The sequence below is a fragment of the Triticum urartu genome, chromosome 5A, assembly GCF_056163025.1.
Source record: "Triticum urartu cultivar PI428250 chromosome 5A, HENAU_Tu73, whole genome shotgun sequence".
NCBI lineage: Eukaryota > Viridiplantae > Streptophyta > Magnoliopsida > Poales > Poaceae > Triticum > Triticum urartu.
Window position 1 is genome coordinate 561,899,970 of NC_141877.1, and position 22,511 is coordinate 561,922,480.

The window sequence follows — 22,511 nt, forward strand, 5'->3', positions numbered from 1 at the left end:
AGACCACACCTCTTTCTGCAAAGATAAAAATATGAGTACTAATATACTGCTATCCAATTCTCGTTTCAGGTTGATCTCAATGAAAGAGTTGTTGGCAGTGATCTCCCAAATGAATCACATAACGAAGCTGAAGAATATGCTCGGTTGAGTGCTATGTAGGTGATGTAATAGTTTCTTCACTAATAAATATTCTACTTCATTCTCATACTTAAACAATTGTTCATCATAAGTTGCAGGAACTACATCCTAGCGATTGTGTGCGAACCAAAGAGTGTTACACCGGTTTATCGTTACCACAAGAAAAAATGGTTGCTAAGGTGTGTGCATAAATTTCTGCTTTTTTATACTTGGACCCTGTTTTGATTGAAACGGGCCAGTTTTGAAGAGGTCAATTAAGTGTTTGTGCAAGAGTATGTGTGTGTGCTTGTGTACAAGTTAGTCTATGGGAGCAAGAGAAAAGTAAAGTGTTTGCACTTCTACTTGTGTGTGAACAAGAGAAAGGCAGCTGTACTGAATATAGCTTAAGAAAATCTGAATATAACTGAACATAGTTTGGACATTTGAGAGCATCGTACTGAATTTAGTTGAACATAGTTTGAACACAATTTAGTTGAAAATAGTCTGAACATATTCTCAGCCCAATTTAGTTGAACATAGTCTGACAAAGTACTAAATGGGAAAGGGAAATAGTACTGAATAGAGCTTACAATCAACGACAGACATGAATTCTCACATGGTTTGACGTAAGAACAGATAGCAGCAAATAAGCCATTCATAAGAACAGACAGCAGTAAATAAGCCTCTGAATCTTCATTTGCAGCATCTGGATCTTCATTTGCAGCCTCTAGATCTTCATTTGCATGCTCATTTGAGTTACCTGCAATGATTGCAAGACAATCAGTAGGTGCAGAACTAGCAACCACCGCCGTTGCCACGCCTCACTGCCTGCCGCCGCCGCCCATGAGGGACTCGCCGCTCTATTTAGGGTTCATGAATGGGAAAGGGGATTGAGAGAATGTGAGAGCGAGAGTCGACAGGTGCCCCTTTTAGTCAAAAAACCAGACCACGTGGTTCTTTTTAGTTAAAACAGGGTCACATCACTGTAAAACCACCTTAAACCATATTAGTGATGAAAAGTATCTGGTTTAGATAGTTGAGGGATTAACTTTTGGTGGTTTTGAAGTTGAGGGACGATTTCTCAACTTTGGGAAGAGTTCGAGGACGAAAAATACTTATCCCTATTAAAAATACCTATGTTTTGTTTAAGTTTACTTACAACTGAACTAAACCTCAATTGTAGAAAGCACACATTGAAAATTTTGATAGGGCCAATCAAGGAAGTGCAGAATCAACTTTGCCGGACAAGCAGATCACTACCCAGGAATTTTATCCTAGTTTTTCTGTGAGAACCAAAGAGGGTTACACTGGTTTATCTTTACCACACATGGTTGCTAAGGTGTGTGCGTGGGCATAATTTTTTTTACTTCATTATCGACCAATGCCTATGATTATGTATGTTTATGTCGTACTGGACTGAACCTCAAATGTAGAAGGCACGCATTGAAATTTTTGAAAAGGACAATCAAGGTCGCGCAGAATCAACCAAAGAGGGTTACACCAATGAAGGAAGTGCAGAATTAACTTTGCCGGATAAGCAGATTACTACCCAGGAATTGCATCCTAGCTTTTCTTCGAGAACCAAAGAGGATTACACCGGTTCATCTTTACCAAACATGGTTTCTAAGGTGTGTCTGTATGCATAAACTTCTGATTCTTTGTTATGCATAAACTTCTGATTCTTTGTCAAACATTGTCTATGTTTTGTGTATGTTTACTTACAACTAAACTAAACCTCAACTTTAGAAAGCGAACATTGAAAAAATTGATAGGATAAATCAAGGTTGTGCAGAATCAACTTTACTGGACAAGACTAACCAGGAATTGCATCCTAGCAATTGTGCAAGAACCAAAGAGGGTTGCACTAGTTTATTTTCACCACATGAACACATAGTTGCTAAGGTGCGTGTGCATGCGCGCATAAATTTCTGCTATGTTATCAAACTATGTCTATGTTTTCTATAAGTGTACTTACAACTAAACCGAACATCAACTGTAGAAAGCACATGATGGTCCTGAAGCAAAGAATGGTCATGCTGAAAATAACAATGCGACCAACCAAGGTGGTCCTGAACCAAGTGTACAACTTCATCGCATCACTAAGCAGGTATATTATATATATCTGAATGACAATGGTTAGAATAGTTAGTTGGTCTAATTCCATGTGCAATCGTCCCTTTCTGTGTAAAGTGAAATCTTCCATGGTTTGTGATAATGGATGTTTCATTTCTTGAAAAAAATAGGATAAAATGAAAGTATTCTTGGTTTCATTGAACCCGAGATGCAAAGATAAATTTGTGGCCAATGGAACTTTAGTGAGTAGAGATATGACATACATGGTTGGAGAAAACATGCTTGGAGAGCAATATGTAGTGGTCTCTGTTTGTGCTGTTTCAAAACTTGGAGATCAGACACTGGTTAGACCATATGGAAAATTGCAAACAGTAAGGGATGCTATTGGTCATGTTATTGCGTGGCCTCTATCACATGTAAGTGCACTTCCATGCAATCATCGTATGCTCCAATGTGCGTGCTTAAGGCTTTTTATTTATGAAGGATCTTTGTGATTTTTAGGTTAAAAAACCGAAATTAACCATTCCTACACAACCTCAAAACAAGCCACCAAACACTGGTATGGTACATCATCAAAACATAGTTCTTCTCACAATAGTCCTAAAGCTATGTTCTAAATTTTTCTCTGTTATCTTTCCTTTTCAGGGTAGCTCAAGATTTAGAAAAGGAGTGCATTGCAGGAGCCAAGAGCAACTATAGAAGAATTAGTCTGTAGATGGACAAATATTATGTTTTATATATAGATTTTAGCTTTATAGGGAAACTTAGTTCAAGTTTGTATTATCTCTTCTAAATTATTTGCACATTTTATATGAAGATCTTATTTTATTCAGTTGTGAACCTAAGGTGTTTGTTCCTAGTAAATGAAATTGTACGAATGGGATGGTTGTGTATACAATCGGTGATATGGGTGGATCCCTTCATATAATGATATTTGTTGCTTATGAATGCGATTGGTGATATGGGTGGATGTTGTTATATACAATATCTCTTGATCATTCTGCACAAGCATATGGCATGATAAAGTTACTGGATTTGAAATGGCGAAGTACAAATTTGGAATAAATCAAATATTATTTAAATTCAAATTTTACATGGTTAAAGCTTTTGTATATTTAGAGATGAATACAACGTCTGTACATAGAGTGTATAGGAAAGGGCATAGGGCCTATGACAAATCAAATGGCCCTGTTAGTAGAGACGCACGAGCGCGCCTAACATAACGACTCTACATATCAGAGACGCTTTTGAACGTCCAAATATAGCGTGTCATATCTAGAGACGCCTTTGGACGTCCCAATATAGCGTCTCATGCCATGTACAGACGCTTAGACAGCGTGTCTATATGTTTTGAGACGGTCCGTGGGGAGACGCTCCAAAGACGCTTTACGAAGTCGACTCTATGATTGCCTAGAGATGAAATAACAAGTCTCTAGCTTTGGAATATGACGTCTCTACATGCAGTTTTTGTTGTAGTGTCTGGAGGTCATGTTACTTGACCATGACGAGCCTACGAACTATGAGGAAGCGATGATGAGTCCAGATTCCGCAAAATGGCTTGAGGCCATGAAATCTGAGATGAGATCCATGTATGAGAACAAAGTATGGACTTTGATTGACTTGCCCAATGATCGGCGAGCCATTGAGATTAAATGGATCTTCAAGAGGAAGACAGACGCTGATAGTAGTGTTACTATCTACAAAGCTAGAATTGTCGCAAAAAGGTTTTCGACAAGTTCAAGGTGTTGACTACGATGAGAGTTTCTCACTCGTACCTATGCTTAAGTCTGTCCGAATCATGTTAGCAATTGCTGCATTTTATGAAATCCGGCAAATGGATAAACAAAACTGCATTCCTTAATGGATTTATTAAAGAAGAGTTGTATATGATACAACCAGAAGGTTTTGTCAATCCTAAAGGTGCTAACAAAATGTGCAAGCTCCAGCGATCCATCTATGGACTGGTGCAAGCATCTCGGAGTTGGAATATGCGCTTTGATGAGATGATCAAAGCATATAGTTTTATACAGACTTGCGGTGAAGCCTGTATTTACAAGAAAGTGAGTGGGAGCACTACAGCATTTCTGATAAGTATATGTGAATGACATATTGTTGATCAAAAATAATGTAGAATTATTCTGCAAAGCATAAAGGAGTGTTTTGAAAGAAGTTTTTCAAAGAAAGACCTCGGTGAAGCTGCTTACATATTAAGCATCAAGATCTATAGAGATAGATCAAGACGCTTGATAAGTTTTTTCTCAATGAGTACATACCTTGACAATATTTTGAAGTAGTTCAAAAATTGGAACAGTCAAAGAAAGAGTTCTTGGCTGTGTTACAAGGTGTGAAATTGAGTAAGACTCAAAGCCCTACCACGGAAGAAGATAGAAAGAGAATGAAAGTCATTCCCTATGCCTCAGCCATAGGTTCTATAAAGTATGCCATGCTATGTACCAGATCTATTATATACCCTACACTGTGTTAATCAAGGGAGTACAATAGTGATCTAAGTGTAGATCACTGGACAGTGGTCAAAATCATCCTTAGTGGAATAAGGAAATATTTCTCAATTATGGAGGTGACAAAAGGTTTGTCGTAAAAAGTTATGTCGATGCAAGTTTTGACACAGATCTGGATGACTCTAAGTCTCGATCTAGATACATATTGAAAGTGGGAGCAAATAGCTAGAGTAGCTCCGTGCAGAGCATTGTAGACATAGAATTCGCAAAATACTTACGGATCTGCATGTGACAGACCCGTTGACTAAAATTATCTCACAAGCAAAACATGATCACACCTTAGTACTCTTTGGGTGTTAATCACATAAACGATGTGAACTAGATTACTGACTCTAGTAAACCCTTTGGGTATAGGTCACATGACGATGTGAACTATGGGTGTTAATCACATGGTGATGTGAACTATTAGTGTTGAATCACATGGCGATGTGAACTAGATTATTGACTCTAGTGCAAGTGGGAGACTGAAGGAAATATGCCCTAGAGGCAATAATAAAGTTATTATTTATTTCCTTATATCATGATAAATGTTTATTATTCATGCTAGAATTGTATTAACCGGAAACATAATACATGTGTGAATACATAGACAAACAGAGTGTCACTAGTATGCCTCTAATTGACTAGCTCGTTAATCGAAGATGGTTATGTTTCCTAACCATGAACAAAAGAGTTGTTATTTGATTAATGGGATCACATCATTAGAAGAATGATGTGATTGACATGACCCATTCCATTAGCTTAGCACCCGATCGTTTAGTATGTTGCTATTGCTTTCTTCATGACTTATACATGTTCCTATGACTATGAGATTATGCAACTCCCGTTTGCCGGAGGAACACTTTGTGTGCTACCAAACGTCAAAACGCAACTGGGTGATTATAAAGGAGCGCTACAGGTGTCTCCAAAGGTACATGTAGGGTTGGCGTATTTCGAGATTAGGATTTGTCACTCCGATTGTCGGAGAGGTTCTGGGCCCTCTCGGTAATGCACATCACATAAGCCTTGCAAGCATTGCAACTAATGAGTTAGTTGTGAGATGATGTATTACGTAACGAGTAAAGAGACTTGCCGGTAACGAGATTGAACTAGGTATTAAGATACCGACAATCGATTCTCGGGCAAGTAACATACCGATGACAAAGGGAACACTGTATGTTGTTATGCGGTCTGACCGATAAAGATCTTCATAGAATATGTGGGAGCCAATATGAGCATCCAGGTTCCGCTATTGTTTATTGACCGGAGCCATGTCTCAGTCATGTCTACATTGTTCTCGAACCCGTAGGGTCCGCACGCTTAAGGTTTCGATGATAGTTATATTATGAGTTTATAAGTTTTGATGTACCGAAGGAGTTCGGAGTCCCGGATGAGATCGGAGACATGACGAGGAGTCTCGAAATGGTCGAGACGTAAAGATCAATACATTGGACGACTATATTCGGACATCGGAAAGGTTCCGAGTGATTCGGGTATTTTCGGAGGTACCGGGGAGTTACCGGAATACGAGGAAGAAGCAATGGGCCTTAGTGGGAAGGACCAGGAGGTGGCGCGCGCCCCTCCCAAGCCCAGCCCGAATTGGACAAGGGGTTTGGGGCGCGGCCCCTCTCTCCCTTCCTTCCCCTCTTCCCCCTTTCCCCCCTTCTCCTAGTTGGACTAGGAAAGGAGGAAACCTACTCCAACTAGGAGTAGGAATCCTACTCCCCTGGCGCGCCCCTCCTAGGGCCGGCCTCCTCCCCCCTTGCTCCTTTATATACGGGGGCAGGGGGGCACCTCTAGACACACAAGTTGATCTTCAAGATCGTTCTCTTAGCCGTGTGCGGTGCCCCCCTCCACCATAGTCCTCGATAATATTGTAGTGGTGCTTAGGCGAAGCCCTGCGACAGTAGAACATCAAGATCGTCACCACGCCGTCGTGCTGGCAGAACTCTTCCCCAACACTTTGCTGGATCAGAGTCCAGGGATCTTCATCGAGATGAACGTGTGCTAGAACTCGGAGGTGCCGTAGTTTCGGTGCTTGATCGGTCGGGCCATGAAGACGTACGACTACATCAACCGCGTTGTCATAACGCTTCCGCTGTCGGTCTACGAGGGTACGTAGATTACACTCTCCCCTCTCATTGCTATGCATCACCATGATCTTGCGTGTGCATAGGATTTTTTTTGAAATTACTACCTCAAAGTTATCCTTTCTGATCGATCTATTCAAGAGTTTGTAGTAAAATAACACGAAGCTATTCTTTCCGTTCAATCTATCATAGAGTTCGTACTAGAATAACACCTTAAGACACAAATCAACCAAAACCCTAATGTCACCTAGATACTCCAATGTCACCTAGATACTCCAATGTCACCTCAAGTATCCGTGGGTATGATTATACGATATGTGTCACACAATCTCAGGTTCATCTACTCAAACCAACACAAAGTACTTCAAAGAGTGCCCCAAAGTTTCTACCAGAGAGTCAAGACGAAAACGTGTGCCAACCCCTATGCATAAGTTCACGAGGTCGCGGAACTCGCAAGTTGATCACCAAAACATACATCAAGTGGATCACGTGATATCCCATTGTCACCACAGATAAGCACATGCATGACATACATCAAGTATTCTTAAATCCTTAAAGACTCAATCCAATAAGATAACTTTGAAGGGAAAACTCAATCCATTACAAGAGAGTAGAGGGGGAGAAACATCATAGGATCCAACTATAATAGCAAAGCTCGCGATACATCAAGATCGTACCACCTCAAGAACACGAGAGAGAGAGAGAGACCAAACACATAGCTACTAGTACATACCCTCAGCCCCGAGGGATAACTACTCCCTCCTCGTCATGGAGAGCACCGGGATGATGAAGATGGCCACTGGAGAGGGATTCCCCCCTCTGGCAGCGTGCCGGAATGGGTCTAGATTGGTTTTTGGTGGCTACGGAGGCTTCTGGCGGCGGAACTCCCGATCTATTCTGTTCTCCGAAGTTTTTAGGGTATATGGACATATATAGGGGAAAGAAGTCGGTCAGGGGAGCCACGAGGGTGGGGGGCACGCCTAGGGGGCAGGCGCGCCTCCCTGCCTCATGGCCACCTCGAAGCTTCCTTGACTTCTACTCCAAGTCTCCTGGATCACGTTCGTTCCAAAAATCACGCTCCCGAAGGTTTCATTCCATTTGGACTCCGTTTGATATTCCTTTTCTGCGAAACACTGAAACAAGGGGAAAAACAGAAACTAGCACTGGGCTCTGGGTTAATAGGTTAGTCCCTTAAATAATATAAAAGTGTTTAATAAAGCCCATAAACATCCAAAACAGATAATATAATAGCATGAAACAATAAAAAATTATAGATGCGTTGGAGACGTATCAGCATCCCCAAGTTTAATTCCTGCTCGTCCTCGAGTAGGTAAATGATAAAAACAGAATTTTTGATGTGGAATGCTACCTAACATATTTATCAATGTAATCTTCTTTATTGTGGCAAGAATATTCAAATCCATAAGATTCAATACAAAAGTTTAATATTGACATAAAAATAATAATACTTCAAGCATACTAACAAAGCAATTATGTCTTCTCAAAATAACATGGCCAAAGAAAGCTATCCCTACAAAATCATATAGTCTGGCTATGCTCTATCTTCACCACACAAAATATTTAAATCATGCACAACCCCGATGACAAGCCAAGAAATTGTTTCATACTTTTGATGTTCTCAAACTTTTTCAACTTTCACGCAATACATGAGCGTGAGCCATGGACATAGCACTATATGTGGAATAGAAGGGCGGTTGTGGAGAAGACAAAAAAGGAGAAGATAGTCTCACATCAACTAGGCGTATCAACAGGCTATGGAGATGCCCATCAATAGATATCAATGTGAGTGAGTAGGGATTGCCATGCAACGGATGCACTAGAGCTATAAGTGTATGAAAGCTCAACAAAAGAACTAAGTGGGTGTGCATCCAACTTGCTTGTTCATGAATACCTAGGGCAATTTTGAGGAAGCCCATCATTGGAATATATAAGCCAAGTTCTATAATGAAAAATTCCCACTAGTATATGAAAGTGATATCATAGGAGACTCTCTATATGAAGAACATGGTGCTACTTTGAAGCACAGGTGTGGAAAAAGGATAGTAACATTGTCCCTTCTCTCTTTTTCCCTCATTATTTTTATTTGGGCCTTGTTTATTTTTTTCTTTTTGGTCCTTTTTATTATTATTATTTTTCGTCCGGAGTCTCATCCCGACTTGTGGGGGAATCATAGTCTCCATCATCCTTTCCTCACTGGGACAATACTCTAATAATGATGATCATCACACTTTATTTACTTACAACTGAAGAATTACAACTCAATACTTAGAACAAAATATGACTCTATGCGAATGCCTCCGGCGGTGTACCAGGATGTGCAATGATGCATGAGTGACATGTATGAAAGAATTATGAATGGTGGCTTTGCCACAAATACGATGTCAACTACATGATCATGCAAGCAATATGACAATGATGAAGCGTGTCATAATAACGGAACGGTGGAAAGTTGCCTGGCAATATATCTCGGGATGACTATGGAAATGCCATAATAGGTAGGTATGGTGGCTGTTTTGAGGAAGGTATATGGTGGTGAGGGAGTCCTGGATTAGGGGGTGTCCGGATAGCCAGACTATACCTTCGGCCGGACTCCTGGACTATGAAGATACAAGATTGAAGACTTTGTCCCGTGTCCGGAAGGGACTTTCCTTGGCGTGGAAGGCAAGCTTGGCAATACAGATATGTAGATCTCCTACCATTGTAACCGACTCTGTGTAACCCTAGCCCTCTCCGGTGTCTATATAAACCGGAGGGTTTTAGTCTGTAGGACGAACATACAATCATACCATAGGCTAGCTTCTAGGGTTTAGCCTCTCTGATCTCGTGGTAGATCTACTCTTGTACTACCCATATCATCAATATTAATCAAGCAGGATGTAGGGTTTTACCTCCATCGAGAGGGCCCGAACCTAGGTAAAAACATCGTGTCCCTGGTCTCCTGTAACCATCCGCCTAGACGCATAGTTCGGGACCCCCTACCCGAGATCCGCCGGTTTTGACACCGACATTGGTGCTTTCATTGAGAGTTCCTCTGTGTCGTCACTTTTAGGCCCGATGGCTCCTCCGATCATCAACGACGATGTGATCCAGGGTGAGACTTTTCTCCCTGAACAGATCTTCGTATTTGGCGGCTTTGCACCGCGGGCCAATTCGCTTGGCCATCTGGAGCAGATCGAAAGCTACGCCCCTCGCCATTAGGTCAGATTTGGAAGTTTAAACTACACAGCGGACGACCGTGGAGACTTGATCTTCGACGGATCTGAGCCGCAGCCGAGCGCACCGCACTGTCCCGGTGGGCATTATCTAGCTCTGCCGCTGGACAGTGCCCTGGAGGCCACACATGTGTCCGCTCCGACCCTTGGCTCGGAGCCGACCACACCAATCGAGGATGGGTGGTTAGACACCACCTCGGGGGCTGCAATCTCTACGGCGATCAAGACGAACACCAGCCTTATCCTCCACGAAGCCCGTGACTCCAAGATGCCGGACTCCTTTCCGGACTCCGGGCCCTCCGCGCCCCTATCGATCGAATTCGATTGGGCAGCGATCATGGAGTTCACCACCGCAGGCATCTTTCAGCACTCGCCCTTCGGCGACATTCTAAATTCACTCAGGTCTCTCTCTTTGTCAGGAGAGTCCTGGCCAGACTCGGACCGGCAGGATTGGGATGTGGACGACGAAGAAATTCGATGCCCACCCACCACCCACTTCGTAGCCACTGTCGATAATTTAAACGACGTGCTGGAACTTCGACTCCGAAGACATCGACGGTATGGACGACGATGTAGGAGATGAACATGAACCAACGCCTATAAGGCACTGGACAACCACCTCATCTCATGATGTATACATGGTGGACACACCCAAAGGAAGCGACGACGAGGAACACAGGGATGCAACGAGGGATCGTTCACTCGAAAAGCAATAAAAGCGGCGACGTAAGCACCGCTCCAAGCCACACCTCGACAGAGACAGCAGCCATACAGACCCAGCCATAGAGCAGGACGAGCCGGCGGACGACGAACATGCCTTCGAGCAACCGTCCGAACAGGGCAACTTGGATAAACAAACCGAACACCCCGTCCCCGGCGAAAACAACAGTCCGGACGACCTTACGCCGGATAGGCTCATGGAGCAGAAGAACCTCCACAAAAGGCTCGTCGCCACTGCGCGTAGCCTAAAAAAGCAGAAGCGGAAGCTCAAAACTGCGGAAGATGCACTCAGAATCAGATGGAGCAAAGTACGCAACACCGTAGACAAATATGGCGGCAGTCACCGCACAAAAAGCAATCCAAAGCGAAAGCTAGTGCCTGAATTTGACGAGGAGGCCTTAGAGCCCCCGCAGTCAAAAAATAGGAATGCCACCTGGTCGGATAGACGACCGCATGGCCAGCATGGAGCGGCAAGCGGCGCCGCACACAAGCCGGCTCGCGATCCACCAAAGGATCCACATCAAAAAGATGGTCCGGCCAGATCTATCTAGGGGCCAAGAAAGCAAGCTCTAGTAAGCAATGCAACACAACAAATATCCGAACATCACGGCACACCCAAATACAGGGGTGCCGCACACCCCCTATGTTTCACCGATGAGGTGCTGGACCATGAATTTCCAGCGGGATTCAAGCCCGTAAACATAGAGGCGTACGACGGAACAATAGACCCTGGGGTCTGGATCGAGGATTATATCATCCACATACACATGGCCAGAGGAGATGACCTCCACGCCATAAAATATTTACCCCTCAAGCTTAAAGGGCCAGCCCAGCATTGGCTCAAAAGCCTTCCCGCAAACACCATTGGAAGTTGGGAAGAGCTTGAGGATGCTTTCCGGGAAAATTTTCAAGGGACCTATGTCCGCCCTCCGGATGTAGACGATCTCAGTCACATAACTCAACAGCCCGGAGAGTCAGCCCGGAAATTCTAGAATAGATTTCTGTTGGGGAACGTAGCACAATTTTAAAATTTTCTACGCATCACCAAGATCAATCTATGGAGTTGTCTAGCAACGAGGGAAAGAGGAATTCATCTACATACCCTTGTAGATCACGAGCGGAAGCGTTCAAGAGAACGGGGTTGATGGAGTCGTACTCGACGTGATTCAAATCACCGATGACCAAGTGCCGAACGGACGACGCCTCCGCGTACAACACACGTACGGTTGGGAAGACGTCTCCTCCAACTTGATCCAGCAAGGGGAAGGAGAGGTTGATGAAGATCCAGCAGCACGATGGCGTGGTGGTGGAAGCAACGGTGATCTCGGCAGGGCTTCGCCAAGCGCAAGGGAGATGGAGGAGTGTCATGGGAGGGAGAGGGAGAGGCCAGGGGCTTGGGTGCGCAGCCCTCCCTCCCCCCACTATATATAGGGTTCCTAGGGGGGGGCGGCCCTAGGAGATCCAATCTCCTAGGGGGGGCGGCGGCCAAGGGGTGCCTTGCCCCCCAAGGCAAGGGCGGCGCCCCCACCCCTAGGGTTTCTAACCCTAGGTGCAGGGGAGGCCCAACGGGGGGGGGGGCGCACCAGCCCACTAGGGGCTGGTTCCCCTCCCACTTCAGCCCATGGGGCCCTCCGGGATAGGTGGCCCCACCCGGTGGACCCCCGGGTCCCTTCCGGTGGTCCCGATACAATACCGGTGACCCCCGAAACCTTCCCGATGGCCGAAACTGGACTTCCTATATATAAATCTTTACCTCCGGACCATTCCGGAACTCTTCGTGACATCCGGGATATCATCCGGGACTCCGAACAACTTTTGGGTTACCGTGTGCTAATATCTCTACAACCCTAGCGTCACCGAACCTTAAGTGTGTAGACCCTACGGGTTCGAGAGACATGCAGACATGACCGAGAAGCCTCTCCGGTCAATAACCAACAACGGGATCTGGATACCCATGTTGGCTCCCACATGTTCCACGATGATCTCATCAGATGAACCACGATGTCGAGGATTTAATCAATCCGTATACAATTCCCTTTGTCAATCGGTACGTTACTTGCCCGAGACTCGATCATCGGTATCCCAATACCTTGTTCAGTCTCGTTACCGGCAAGTCACTTTACTCATACCGTAATGCATGATCCCGTGATCAACCACTTGATCACATTGAGCTCATTATGATGATGCATTACCGAGTGGGCCTAGTGACACCTCTCCGTCATACGGAGTGACAAATCCCAGTCTTGATTCGTGCCAACCCAACAGACACTTTCGGAGATACCTGTAATGTACCTTTATAGTCACCCAGTTACGTTGTGACGTTTGGCACACCCAAGGCACTCCTACGGTATCCGGGAGTTGCACAATCTCATGGTCTAAGGAAATGATACTTGACATTCAGAAAAGCTACAGCAAACGAACTGCACGATCTTTGAGCTAAGCTTGGGATTGGGTCTTGTCCATCACATCATTCTCCTAATGATGTGATCCCGTTATCAATGACATCCAATGTCCATAGTCAGGAAACCATGACTATCTTTTGATCAACGAGCTAGTCAACTAGAGGCTCACTAGGGACGTGTTGTGGTCTATGTATTCACACATGTATTACGATTTCCGGATAACACAATTATAGCATGAACAATAGACAATTATCATGAACAAAGAAATATAATAATAACCATTTTATTATTGCCTCTAGGGCATATTTCCAACAGTCTCCCACTTGCACTAGAGTCAATATTCTAGTTACATAGTGATGAATCGAACACCCATGCAGTTCTGGTGTTGACATGTTTTGCTCTAGGGAGAGGTTTAGTCAATGGATCTACTACATTCAGGTCCGTATGTACTTTACAAATCTATATGTCTCCATTTTGAACACTTTCACGAATGGAGTTGAAGCGACGCTTGATATGCCTGGTCTTCCTATGAAACCTGGGCTCCTTGGCAAGGGCAATAGTTCCAGTGTTGTCACAGAAGAGAGTCATCGGGCCCGACACATTGGGTATGACTCCTAGGTCGGTAATGAACTCCTTCACCCAGACTGCTTCTTGTGCTGCCTCCGAGGCTGCCATGTACTCCGCTTCACATGTAGATCCCCCCACAACGCTTTGCTTGCAACTGCACCAGCTTACTGCCCCACCATTCAAAATATACATGTATCCGGTTTGTGACTTAGAGTCATCCAGATCTGTGTCAAAGCTAGCATCGACGTAACCCTTTACGACGAGCTCTTCGTCACCTCCATAAACGAGAAACATTTCCTTAGTCCTTTTCAGGTACTTTAGGATATTCTTGACCGCTGTCCAGTGTTCCATGCCGGGATTACTTTGGTACCTTCCTACCAAACTTACGACAAGGTTTACATCAGGTCTGGTACACAGCATAGCATACATGATAGACCCTATGGCCGAGGCATAGGGGACGACACTCATCTTTTCTCTATCTTGTGCCGTGGTCGGGCTTTGAGTCGTGCTCAATCTCGTACCTTGCAATACAGGAAAGAACCCCTTCTTTGACTGATCCATTTTGAACTTCTTCAATATCTTGTCAAGGTACGTACTCTGTGAAAGACCAATGAGGCGTCTCGATCTATCTCTATAGATCTTGATGCCTAATATATAAGCAACTTCTCCAGGGTCCTTCATTGAAAAACACTTGTTCAAGTAGGCCTTTATGCTTTCCAAGAATTCTATATCATTTCCCATCAACAGTATGTCATCCACATACAATATGAGAAATGCTACAGAGCTCCCACTCACTTTCTTGTAAATGCAGGCTTCTCCATAAGTCTGCATAAACCCAAACGCTTTGATCATCTCATCAAAGCGAATGTTCCAACTCCGAGATGCTTGCACCAGCCCATAAATTGAGCGTTGGAGCTTGCACACCTTGTCAGCATTCTTAGGATCGACAAAACCTTCCAGCTGCATCATATACAATTCTTCCTTAAGGAAACCATTAAGGAATGTCGTTTTGACGTCCATTTTCCATATCTCATAATCATAGAATGCGACAATTGCTAACATGATTCGGACGGACTTCAGCTTCGCTACGGGTGAGAATGTCTCATCGTAGTCAACCCCTTGAACTTGTCGATAACCCTTAGCGACAAGACGAGCTTTATAGATGGTCACATTACCATCCGCGTCTGTCTTCTTCTTAAAGATCCATTTATTTTCTATGGCTCGCCGATCAACGGGCAAGTCAGTCAAAGTCCATACTTCGTTTTCATACATGGATCCTATCTCGGATTTCATGGCTTCTAGCCATTTTTCGGAATCCGGCCCCGCCATCGCTTCTTCATAGTTCGAAGGTTCACCGTTGTCTAACAACATGATTTCCAAGACAGGGTTGCCGTACCACTCTGGTGCGGAACGTGTCCTTGTGGACCTATGAAGTTCAGTAGCAACTTGATCTGAAGTTTCATGATCATCATCAACTTCCTCTCTAGTCGGTGCAGGCACCTCAGGAACATTTTCTTGAGCTGTGCCATTTACCGGTTCAAGAGGTAATACTTAATCAAGTTCTACTTTCCTACCACTTATTTCTTTCGAGAGAAACTCTTTCTCTAGAAAGGACCCATTCTTGGCAACAAAGATCTTGCCTTCGGATCTGAGGTAGAAGGTATACCCAATAGTTTCTTTAGGGTATCCTATGAAGACGCATTTTTCCGACTTGGGTTCGAGCTTTTCAGGTTGAAGTTTCTTGACATAAGCATTGCATCCCCAAACTTTTAGAAACGACAGCTTAGGTTTCTTCCCAAACCATAATTCATACGGTGTCGTCTCAACGGATTTCGACGGAGCCCTATTTAAAGTGAATGCGTGTAGCGACCCGATCCGAATGGATCAAGTCTCTGTGCTTAAGTGTCATCCCTGGATCGGTATGCTGACACACACAGTACTCGAAGGATTTATAACAGAGGTAAATCACATGTATAAAGTAACGTAAATACCATTACCTCAATCCATATAGCGGAAGCAACAAGGTTGTGGATTCCCATCAACACCAACGGCAAAGTTGAGTGTAGAAATCGTAACCCTAACGTATCACTTACTCGTCGTAAGAAACCTGCAACATAAGACGTTGCAGCCCGAAAACGGGTCAGTACATTGAATGTACTGGCAAATTCACACCATAGAGAATGATGAACAATGGCTATCACTACATGCATATTTGGCTGGTGGAAAAGCTCTATGGTTATAAGGTTTTTGCGTAAAGCCAATTTTTCCCTACTGCAAAGGAATACATTTTAATTAACTATCATGGTGGTTGTTGAACATTGAGAATGGTTGACAGCATTCTCAATCCCAATTAAGTAACATCATTAAACCCAACAATATTCATTTAAAGTAACATGATGGGATCAATAGGATATTCCAAGAACTAGATACTCAAGTTGTCCATAACCGGGGACACGGCTAATCATGATTAGTTTGTACACTCTGCAGAGGCTTGCGCACTTTTCCCCACAAGACTCGATCACCTCCGTTTGGTTTCTCGCACTACATGGTGTTTGAGAAGACGGTTGACCGAGATACAGTCTTTCAGAAGCACTAGCACCTTACATGTGGGGTAGACCGTACCACCTACAACCCCTACATCTGCTAGTCCACCCCGTAAGAGTTCGCACAACTTAGTCAACTATGCCAGAGCCCATAATGGCTTGTGGCTGCACACGGAAGTTTCTAGCATGAAAGATCTTATGATCCCTTTGAGCCTGGGTGGCGGTCCAAAAAAAAGGCAAGTCCTAATAGACATCAGGTGCCTCAATCCACCCAGATGTGTGTTTAAGTTGCCACCTTAGATAAACCATTAAAATTATCAACTCACATCTGTCATGGATATCACTCACCTAATCCACGTCTACTAGCATAGCATGGCATAATAAGCAAACGTAGAAGTAACTCCCAAAGGTTTCATAATAATACAGGTGATCGGTACTACCTCATCTACTTCCCATCCCACAATTTAATTAGATCCTAATCATGCAATGTGTGAGGATCGATCTAATGCAATAAAACATGGGTTGTAGAAAGGTATGATCAAAGTGTTACTTGCCTGCAATGTTGATGAAGATGATTCGCACTCAAAACTCTTGATAGTTCTACTCGTCACACTCCGGTCAATCTATCGTAAGCAAACAATAGTAACCACACATAAGCAATCACTCAAAAGATCAGAAAGAACGAAGAAGACGATTCGGAAACATCAAAACCAAGCGAATAACTCTTGCAACATAAAACAATTTCTAACAGTACCAAAATTATGTGAATTTGGCCTTATTAGAATGTTTAGGTCAAGAGCTTCGATTTGCAAAAAGAATCAACTCAAACGGAGCTACGAAACTCAAGTTATGATCAAACGAAGTTTGAATTCAAATCTGATCTAATTCAAATTTTAAACTTTTCAAAAACATGTTTGAGTTGGATTAATGGATAGAGGGGATCATAACGAAGATGTGAGCATTGGTTTCGTTGGATTTGGACTAACGAGTAAAAAGTTATAGTCGTTTGAAAACCAGGGGCTATTCTGCAAATAAAGTATTCACATCTAGGTCCCTGGCCGAAATTACAGAAAAAGAAAAAACCTAAAAGGCGAACGTTCATTTTCTATACCTAACTAGCGAACGTTCTCTAAATAGATCTAACTAAAAAAAATTAAACCGATTTTTTTTAAGAAAACCGAAGTAGAACTAAACCCAAAAAAACCGGACCAGGCTTGTGCGGTTTTTTTACCGGCTTGGTGAAATAGACCGACGGTGGCGGCGGCAGCGGCGGCTCCGGCGGGCGGCGCGGGCTACGGCGGAGTACGGCGAACGCGAGCGGTGGCGGCGGCGGCGCGCGCGGGGCGGAGGTGCGGCGAAGCAGGCGAGCGGCGTGGCGGGGCAGCGACTGCGGCAGTGAGGCGGCGAAACGCAGCGGCGGCGGCGGCGGTGGATGCGGGCTCCGGCGAGGAGAGGAGGCGGGGCCGGCCTCGGGTTATAAAGGGGCCGGGGCGGCTCCTTGCTTGGGGAAGGGGCGGCCGGAGGCGGGCGGTGCTCGGACTCCGGCGAGTCCGGGTCGCACACGGGAGGAGGAGGCGGTGGCGCTGACGGGCCGGCTGGGCCTTCGGCCCAGTTCGGTCCGCGGGAGAGATTTTTTTTTAACATTTTGGCAGAAGGGAAAAGAAGCAAAACAAAATAAAAATAAAAATATAATATAGGCATATTATATATCAAAATTTTCAGAAAAAGATTTCCAACAACATGGACATTTTTAATATGCCAAATAAAATCCACACAAAATCAAATAAAACAAAGAGTGCTACTAGTCTATTAAAATCTAACAAAAAGCATTTTTAAAATACCAAAATGATTTCAAATTAATTTTTCTCCAATTTTCTATTGTAGGGAATCATGTTACCCTAATTCCCATATATTTTATTTTTGGAGAAAAATAATTTGAATAAAACTCAAATAACTCCAAATTGAAAATAAATTCAAAAGAACTTTGAATTTAATTTCTTTGAAACTCCCAACTCATATTTCATAATTTGAAGAAGTCATTTTATCTTCTCTCGTGAAAATCATTGAGTTGCATAAAGTTTCAGAATTGGAAAATATTTTCCAAATGAAATTCAAATATTTTCAAACACCCCATTTCATTTAAATAAATGGAAGAAGTCATATCATCTTCACTCAAGGGTTTTGCATTTGAAAAGAATTTGAATTCACGAAGATCAGAAAACAAATATGAAAGTTTGGGAAAGTCCTTTCATTCCCTCTCATTTAACTTTCAAAAGTTTCGAATTCACTCACTTTCAGACAATCAATCAAACAATCAATCAAATCTATCTATTTATTATAACATTCCAAAATTTAGAATTTTGGGATGTTACAAACCTACCACCCTTAAATGAATCTCGTCCTCGAGATTCGGAGATGCTAGCAAGAAAAAGGTTAGGGTTTGGGGGTCTTCTCAAAATCCATCAATCATCACAGTGGTCTGGGGTGCTACCACCCTTAGAAGCATGGTTACAGCTCCATCGAATCTCATATACTTCATCCATATTGTTAACGGTGTCGGTCTCCTCAAATCCTTGGAAAAATTCCTTCTCTGGCTCTTCCGGTAGTGGCATAACCTTTTCCTCAATTCTTCTGTCCTTTCCTCTTGGTAAGGTTATTCCGAGATTGGGTCTGCTTAGCTGACGGGTCGGTCGCCAAAACTAAACAACTATCGATATCTCATGGTGGTCAAAAATTTATGGTTTCTCCTGCAGGGAATGGGTCTGGGTTGATCCTTAGCGTATAACCTACGGTTGGCAAAGCTGCCTTGTACAAGGGAAAAATACCTATACCCTTCTAAGGTTTAACAAGGTTTAATATCGTCGTCTCTCTACTATAGGCAAGTCACTCAGATTTACCATTCCATATTGCAAGGCGAAAAATAAGAGTAAGTCGGTATGGTGATCAATCCATCCCGCACCCAAATCATTACCTTGTATACAGTTTAGCGAATCTCGCATTCTAACACTCGGTCATCCTGACAAGCATTGCAGAATTTCTCTTGTCGACGAACCAAGTTCGGATAAATCCATAGATTCTGCAAGCCAAACAACCATCTATCGTTCCTTCACAACTCTCAGGTTTTGCGTTACTCCTATAAGATCATCTATCGATAAGGGCATATCCTCTTCCAGGTTTTTTTTCCTTCAGCAAGAGTGTGTTTGCTTCTTGGCAGGTCCTGGGCCTATGGGTTATGGGCCCACCTCATCACTTGTAGTCCTTGAACTTATCATCGGGCAAAGGATCTCTAATCCAACATCCAACTTCCAGCTTCCTAGCATACTAAAAATCCATCCAATTGTATTGTCTTCCTTCCTTCTATTGGCACCAAACTAAGACATGATTACTCGGACTCATCATGGAGTTTCCATTGATCCATATTTCCAACATCATACCTCCTTTATATCCAATAGTAATTCATCTCTTCATCCTCGTGGGTTGTCCCACATACCGAGATATAAACTTATACTTATGAAGTCCATATTCTACTTCGTGGAACATCATTATCCTTTCTGCGGTCAAGCGTTCTTACAGGGGAATATTGGCCATCTCTGCATGGCACTTCTTCAACCGGGAAACGTGAAACACACCATGAACTCCTGACAGTCCTTCGGGTAACTCCAACTTATAGGCCACTTCTCTCATGTGCTCCAAAACTCGGTATGGTCCTACAAATCTCGGGGCTAACTGTCCCTTAACTCCAAATCGTTTTACTCCTCGCAGAGGGAACACATGAAGACATGTTCTGTCTCCAATTTCATAGACTACCTCCTTGAGTTTTTGAGTCTACATAACTCTTCTGCCTGGACTGAGCTACCTTCAGTCTATCTCGAATCAACTTAACATTCTCTTCTGACTCCTTGATCACATTTGGTCCAAACAATTGACGGTCTCCAACTTCATCCTACATACTCTTGGGGTATCACACATATCGAGACAAAACTCGTATTCATTTTGTCCGAAATCCATTACAGGGTACTACCACCCTTAAAATGCACAAATCTTCCATAGACCATATTTCTCTTATACTCAAAATGGTCAAAATCCTTCTTCATAGAGTAACAACTCATAAAATCCATATCAGTACCAACGATGCTACTTTATTCATTCTCAAATGATTACAACCTCTTGCTTTTCCATTACATGTCTCAACTCAACACCTCAATATAAAAGAAAGTGTTCTCACTTCTACTACTCCATTACTTCTGTTGCAAACTCAACTACCTAGCACAGGTTTCCTTCTCCTTGGGGCATTCTCTGGCAAAGTGCCCTGCTTCATTACAACGGAAACATATTACTTCTGGGAAGATTCGAGGTTTCCTTGTGATTATATAGCCTACTTGGGTCCTTGGCTTCCTTTTTGGGCAATTGTTGTGGTAGTGCCCTGACTCCTTGCACCCATAACAGGTGACATGACTCAGATCCTTCCTGGAATCCAATCTACTTCTCTTTCTGGACTTCTCCATTCCAATCAGGGCTTCTATTTCCTGTGGGTCATACTCTACTTCCTCAGCCGGGAATTCTACTAGATTCCCATTCATACAATCCTGGGAGATGTGTCCTTCTTCTCCACATGAATAGCAAGACTTGGTGTAGGGTTTAATTGGTTCCTCTTTCGATGTGTCCTCCACATCTTCCTTCATCATGGTTTCTTCTAAAAAATTTATAAGGGCTCCTTTCTTTACTTCTTTCTTCAGCTGTACGGTTCTTCGTACCATGGGGTAAATGTGACACTGAGCAGGATAGTGGGTAGTCCCTTCACACAAGAAACAAGTAATCTGCCTAGTTGGGCATTCTTCAACTCGGTGACTTCCTTCACAATTAGGGCATCCATCCTTGTGTTCTTTATGGGTGTGTCCCATTTCTCCACAAATCTTGCATGCACAAGTTTTCTTCATATCCTTTCCATAAGACTTCAACTTCTGGGAAACAAGTCGAGACTTTGGCAGAGTCAACTTTAATTCTTTCCAAGTGGTTACTCCTTGCCATCCATTCATGGTTTGGTACATCCTCCACCAAGTAGCAGCACCTCTTTCAAAGCACTGAAGAGCATGCTGTGTCATATCATTTCCAACTATGGGGTTGTTCTCCATGTGATCCTCCATATTCTGAATCCATTGGTCCGTCTCCAATTGACTCATCAGTCCAGAAAACATAAGCTCATCTTCATTCATCCTCTATTGGGTCCATGGGTTTGGGGTGAGATAAGAGAGATAGAGAGGGATACACACAATACAAACAAAAGTTTTGAAAAGACAGATTTTATTTGTGGCTGTCGGGAAAAACATCAAACAAAGGATAGCTCACAAGCATCGCATCTAACGTAGGTATATAACAGGGGTTTGGTCTTCTAAAGGTCAATAAATCATCAACTCTTCAAGCCTTGTTCATGCCTCCAATGGCTTCTTCCGATCATGCTTGTCTTTCTTAAGTTCTTTTGACAGATCAACTATGTTGATGCGAAGTCTCTCGTGATCTCCTTTAATATTTCTGGAGCTGCATTTCAAACTTCCGGGTTTCAACATCCTTGACATGAACCATGATCCTGCTGTCCTTCGGTTCTTAATGAATCTCCGGTATCTCGAGGTTGTGCTCCTCCAGCTTGGCTACTTTCAGCTTTTGGTTCCTGAGTTCTTCACGAAATGCTTCCTTGTCTAATATGCTTTCATGGAGCTCCACTTTAAAATTCTTGATGTACTACTCCAGATCCTGGTGATACACCGGCTAAGGTTAAACTTCATCTTACTAATAGGCGCTCCATCAGCCTTCTTCCATCAAATCCATTCTGATGACATGCATCCTTAACTCAGCATGGTGACAATAGCATCAGCGGGTAATGACATCACGGATAACCGTGTTCCTGCTCTTGTCATTCCCATGAGCTATCTCTCCACAGTTGATATCTCCTGCCTTAGGGTTTCTTGACAAAACTTTAAGTCCTATGCTCCATGTTCCAGTCTTTCTCCAACAACCTTGATCTCGGGTATTGACAACTTCCATAGTCTGCCAAGTTCCATAAGGGTAGCCTTCCTAGGTCATACAAATCTGGGAATTCTTCAGAGCCTTCAAATTCTACTTGTCTTCGGTCTTCAACCGTTGTAGTTTCCATTATTCAGAAGCACGGAAAATACTCTTCATTCCGAAGTGGTCTTAGTTGTCCGATATCTTGTGCTTCTTGGAGTGGTCTCATTAGTCGAATCTTCATGTGGTCAAAAGGGGAAAGGGGTAT

The 22,511-nt window shown here is 43.4% G+C and overlaps 1 protein-coding gene across 1 annotated transcript; it reads left to right on the top strand.

The window, feature by feature from the left end:
- Nucleotides 1-305: 305 nt before the first annotated feature.
- On the top strand, nucleotides 306-2,840 carry LOC147972882 (uncharacterized). Its single transcript, XM_087524487.1, has 7 exons — nucleotides 306-317; nucleotides 1,301-1,456; nucleotides 1,864-2,019; nucleotides 2,117-2,224; nucleotides 2,361-2,606; nucleotides 2,692-2,749; nucleotides 2,836-2,840. Exons 1-7 carry the CDS (start codon nucleotides 306-308, stop codon nucleotides 2,838-2,840), a joined length of 741 nt encoding a protein of 246 aa, XP_087380613.1.
- Nucleotides 2,841-22,511: the final 19,671 nt, after the last annotated feature.

Excerpts from the sequence above, each read along its gene's own strand:
- LOC147972882 (XM_087524487.1), top strand. Across the intron at positions 1,457-1,863 it reads TACCACACATGGTTGCTAAG|AAAGCGAACATTGAAAAAAT; the intron begins GTGTGTGCGTGG and ends CCTCAACTTTAG. Across the intron at positions 2,020-2,116 it reads ATGAACACATAGTTGCTAAG|AAAGCACATGATGGTCCTGA; the intron begins GTGCGTGTGCAT and ends CATCAACTGTAG.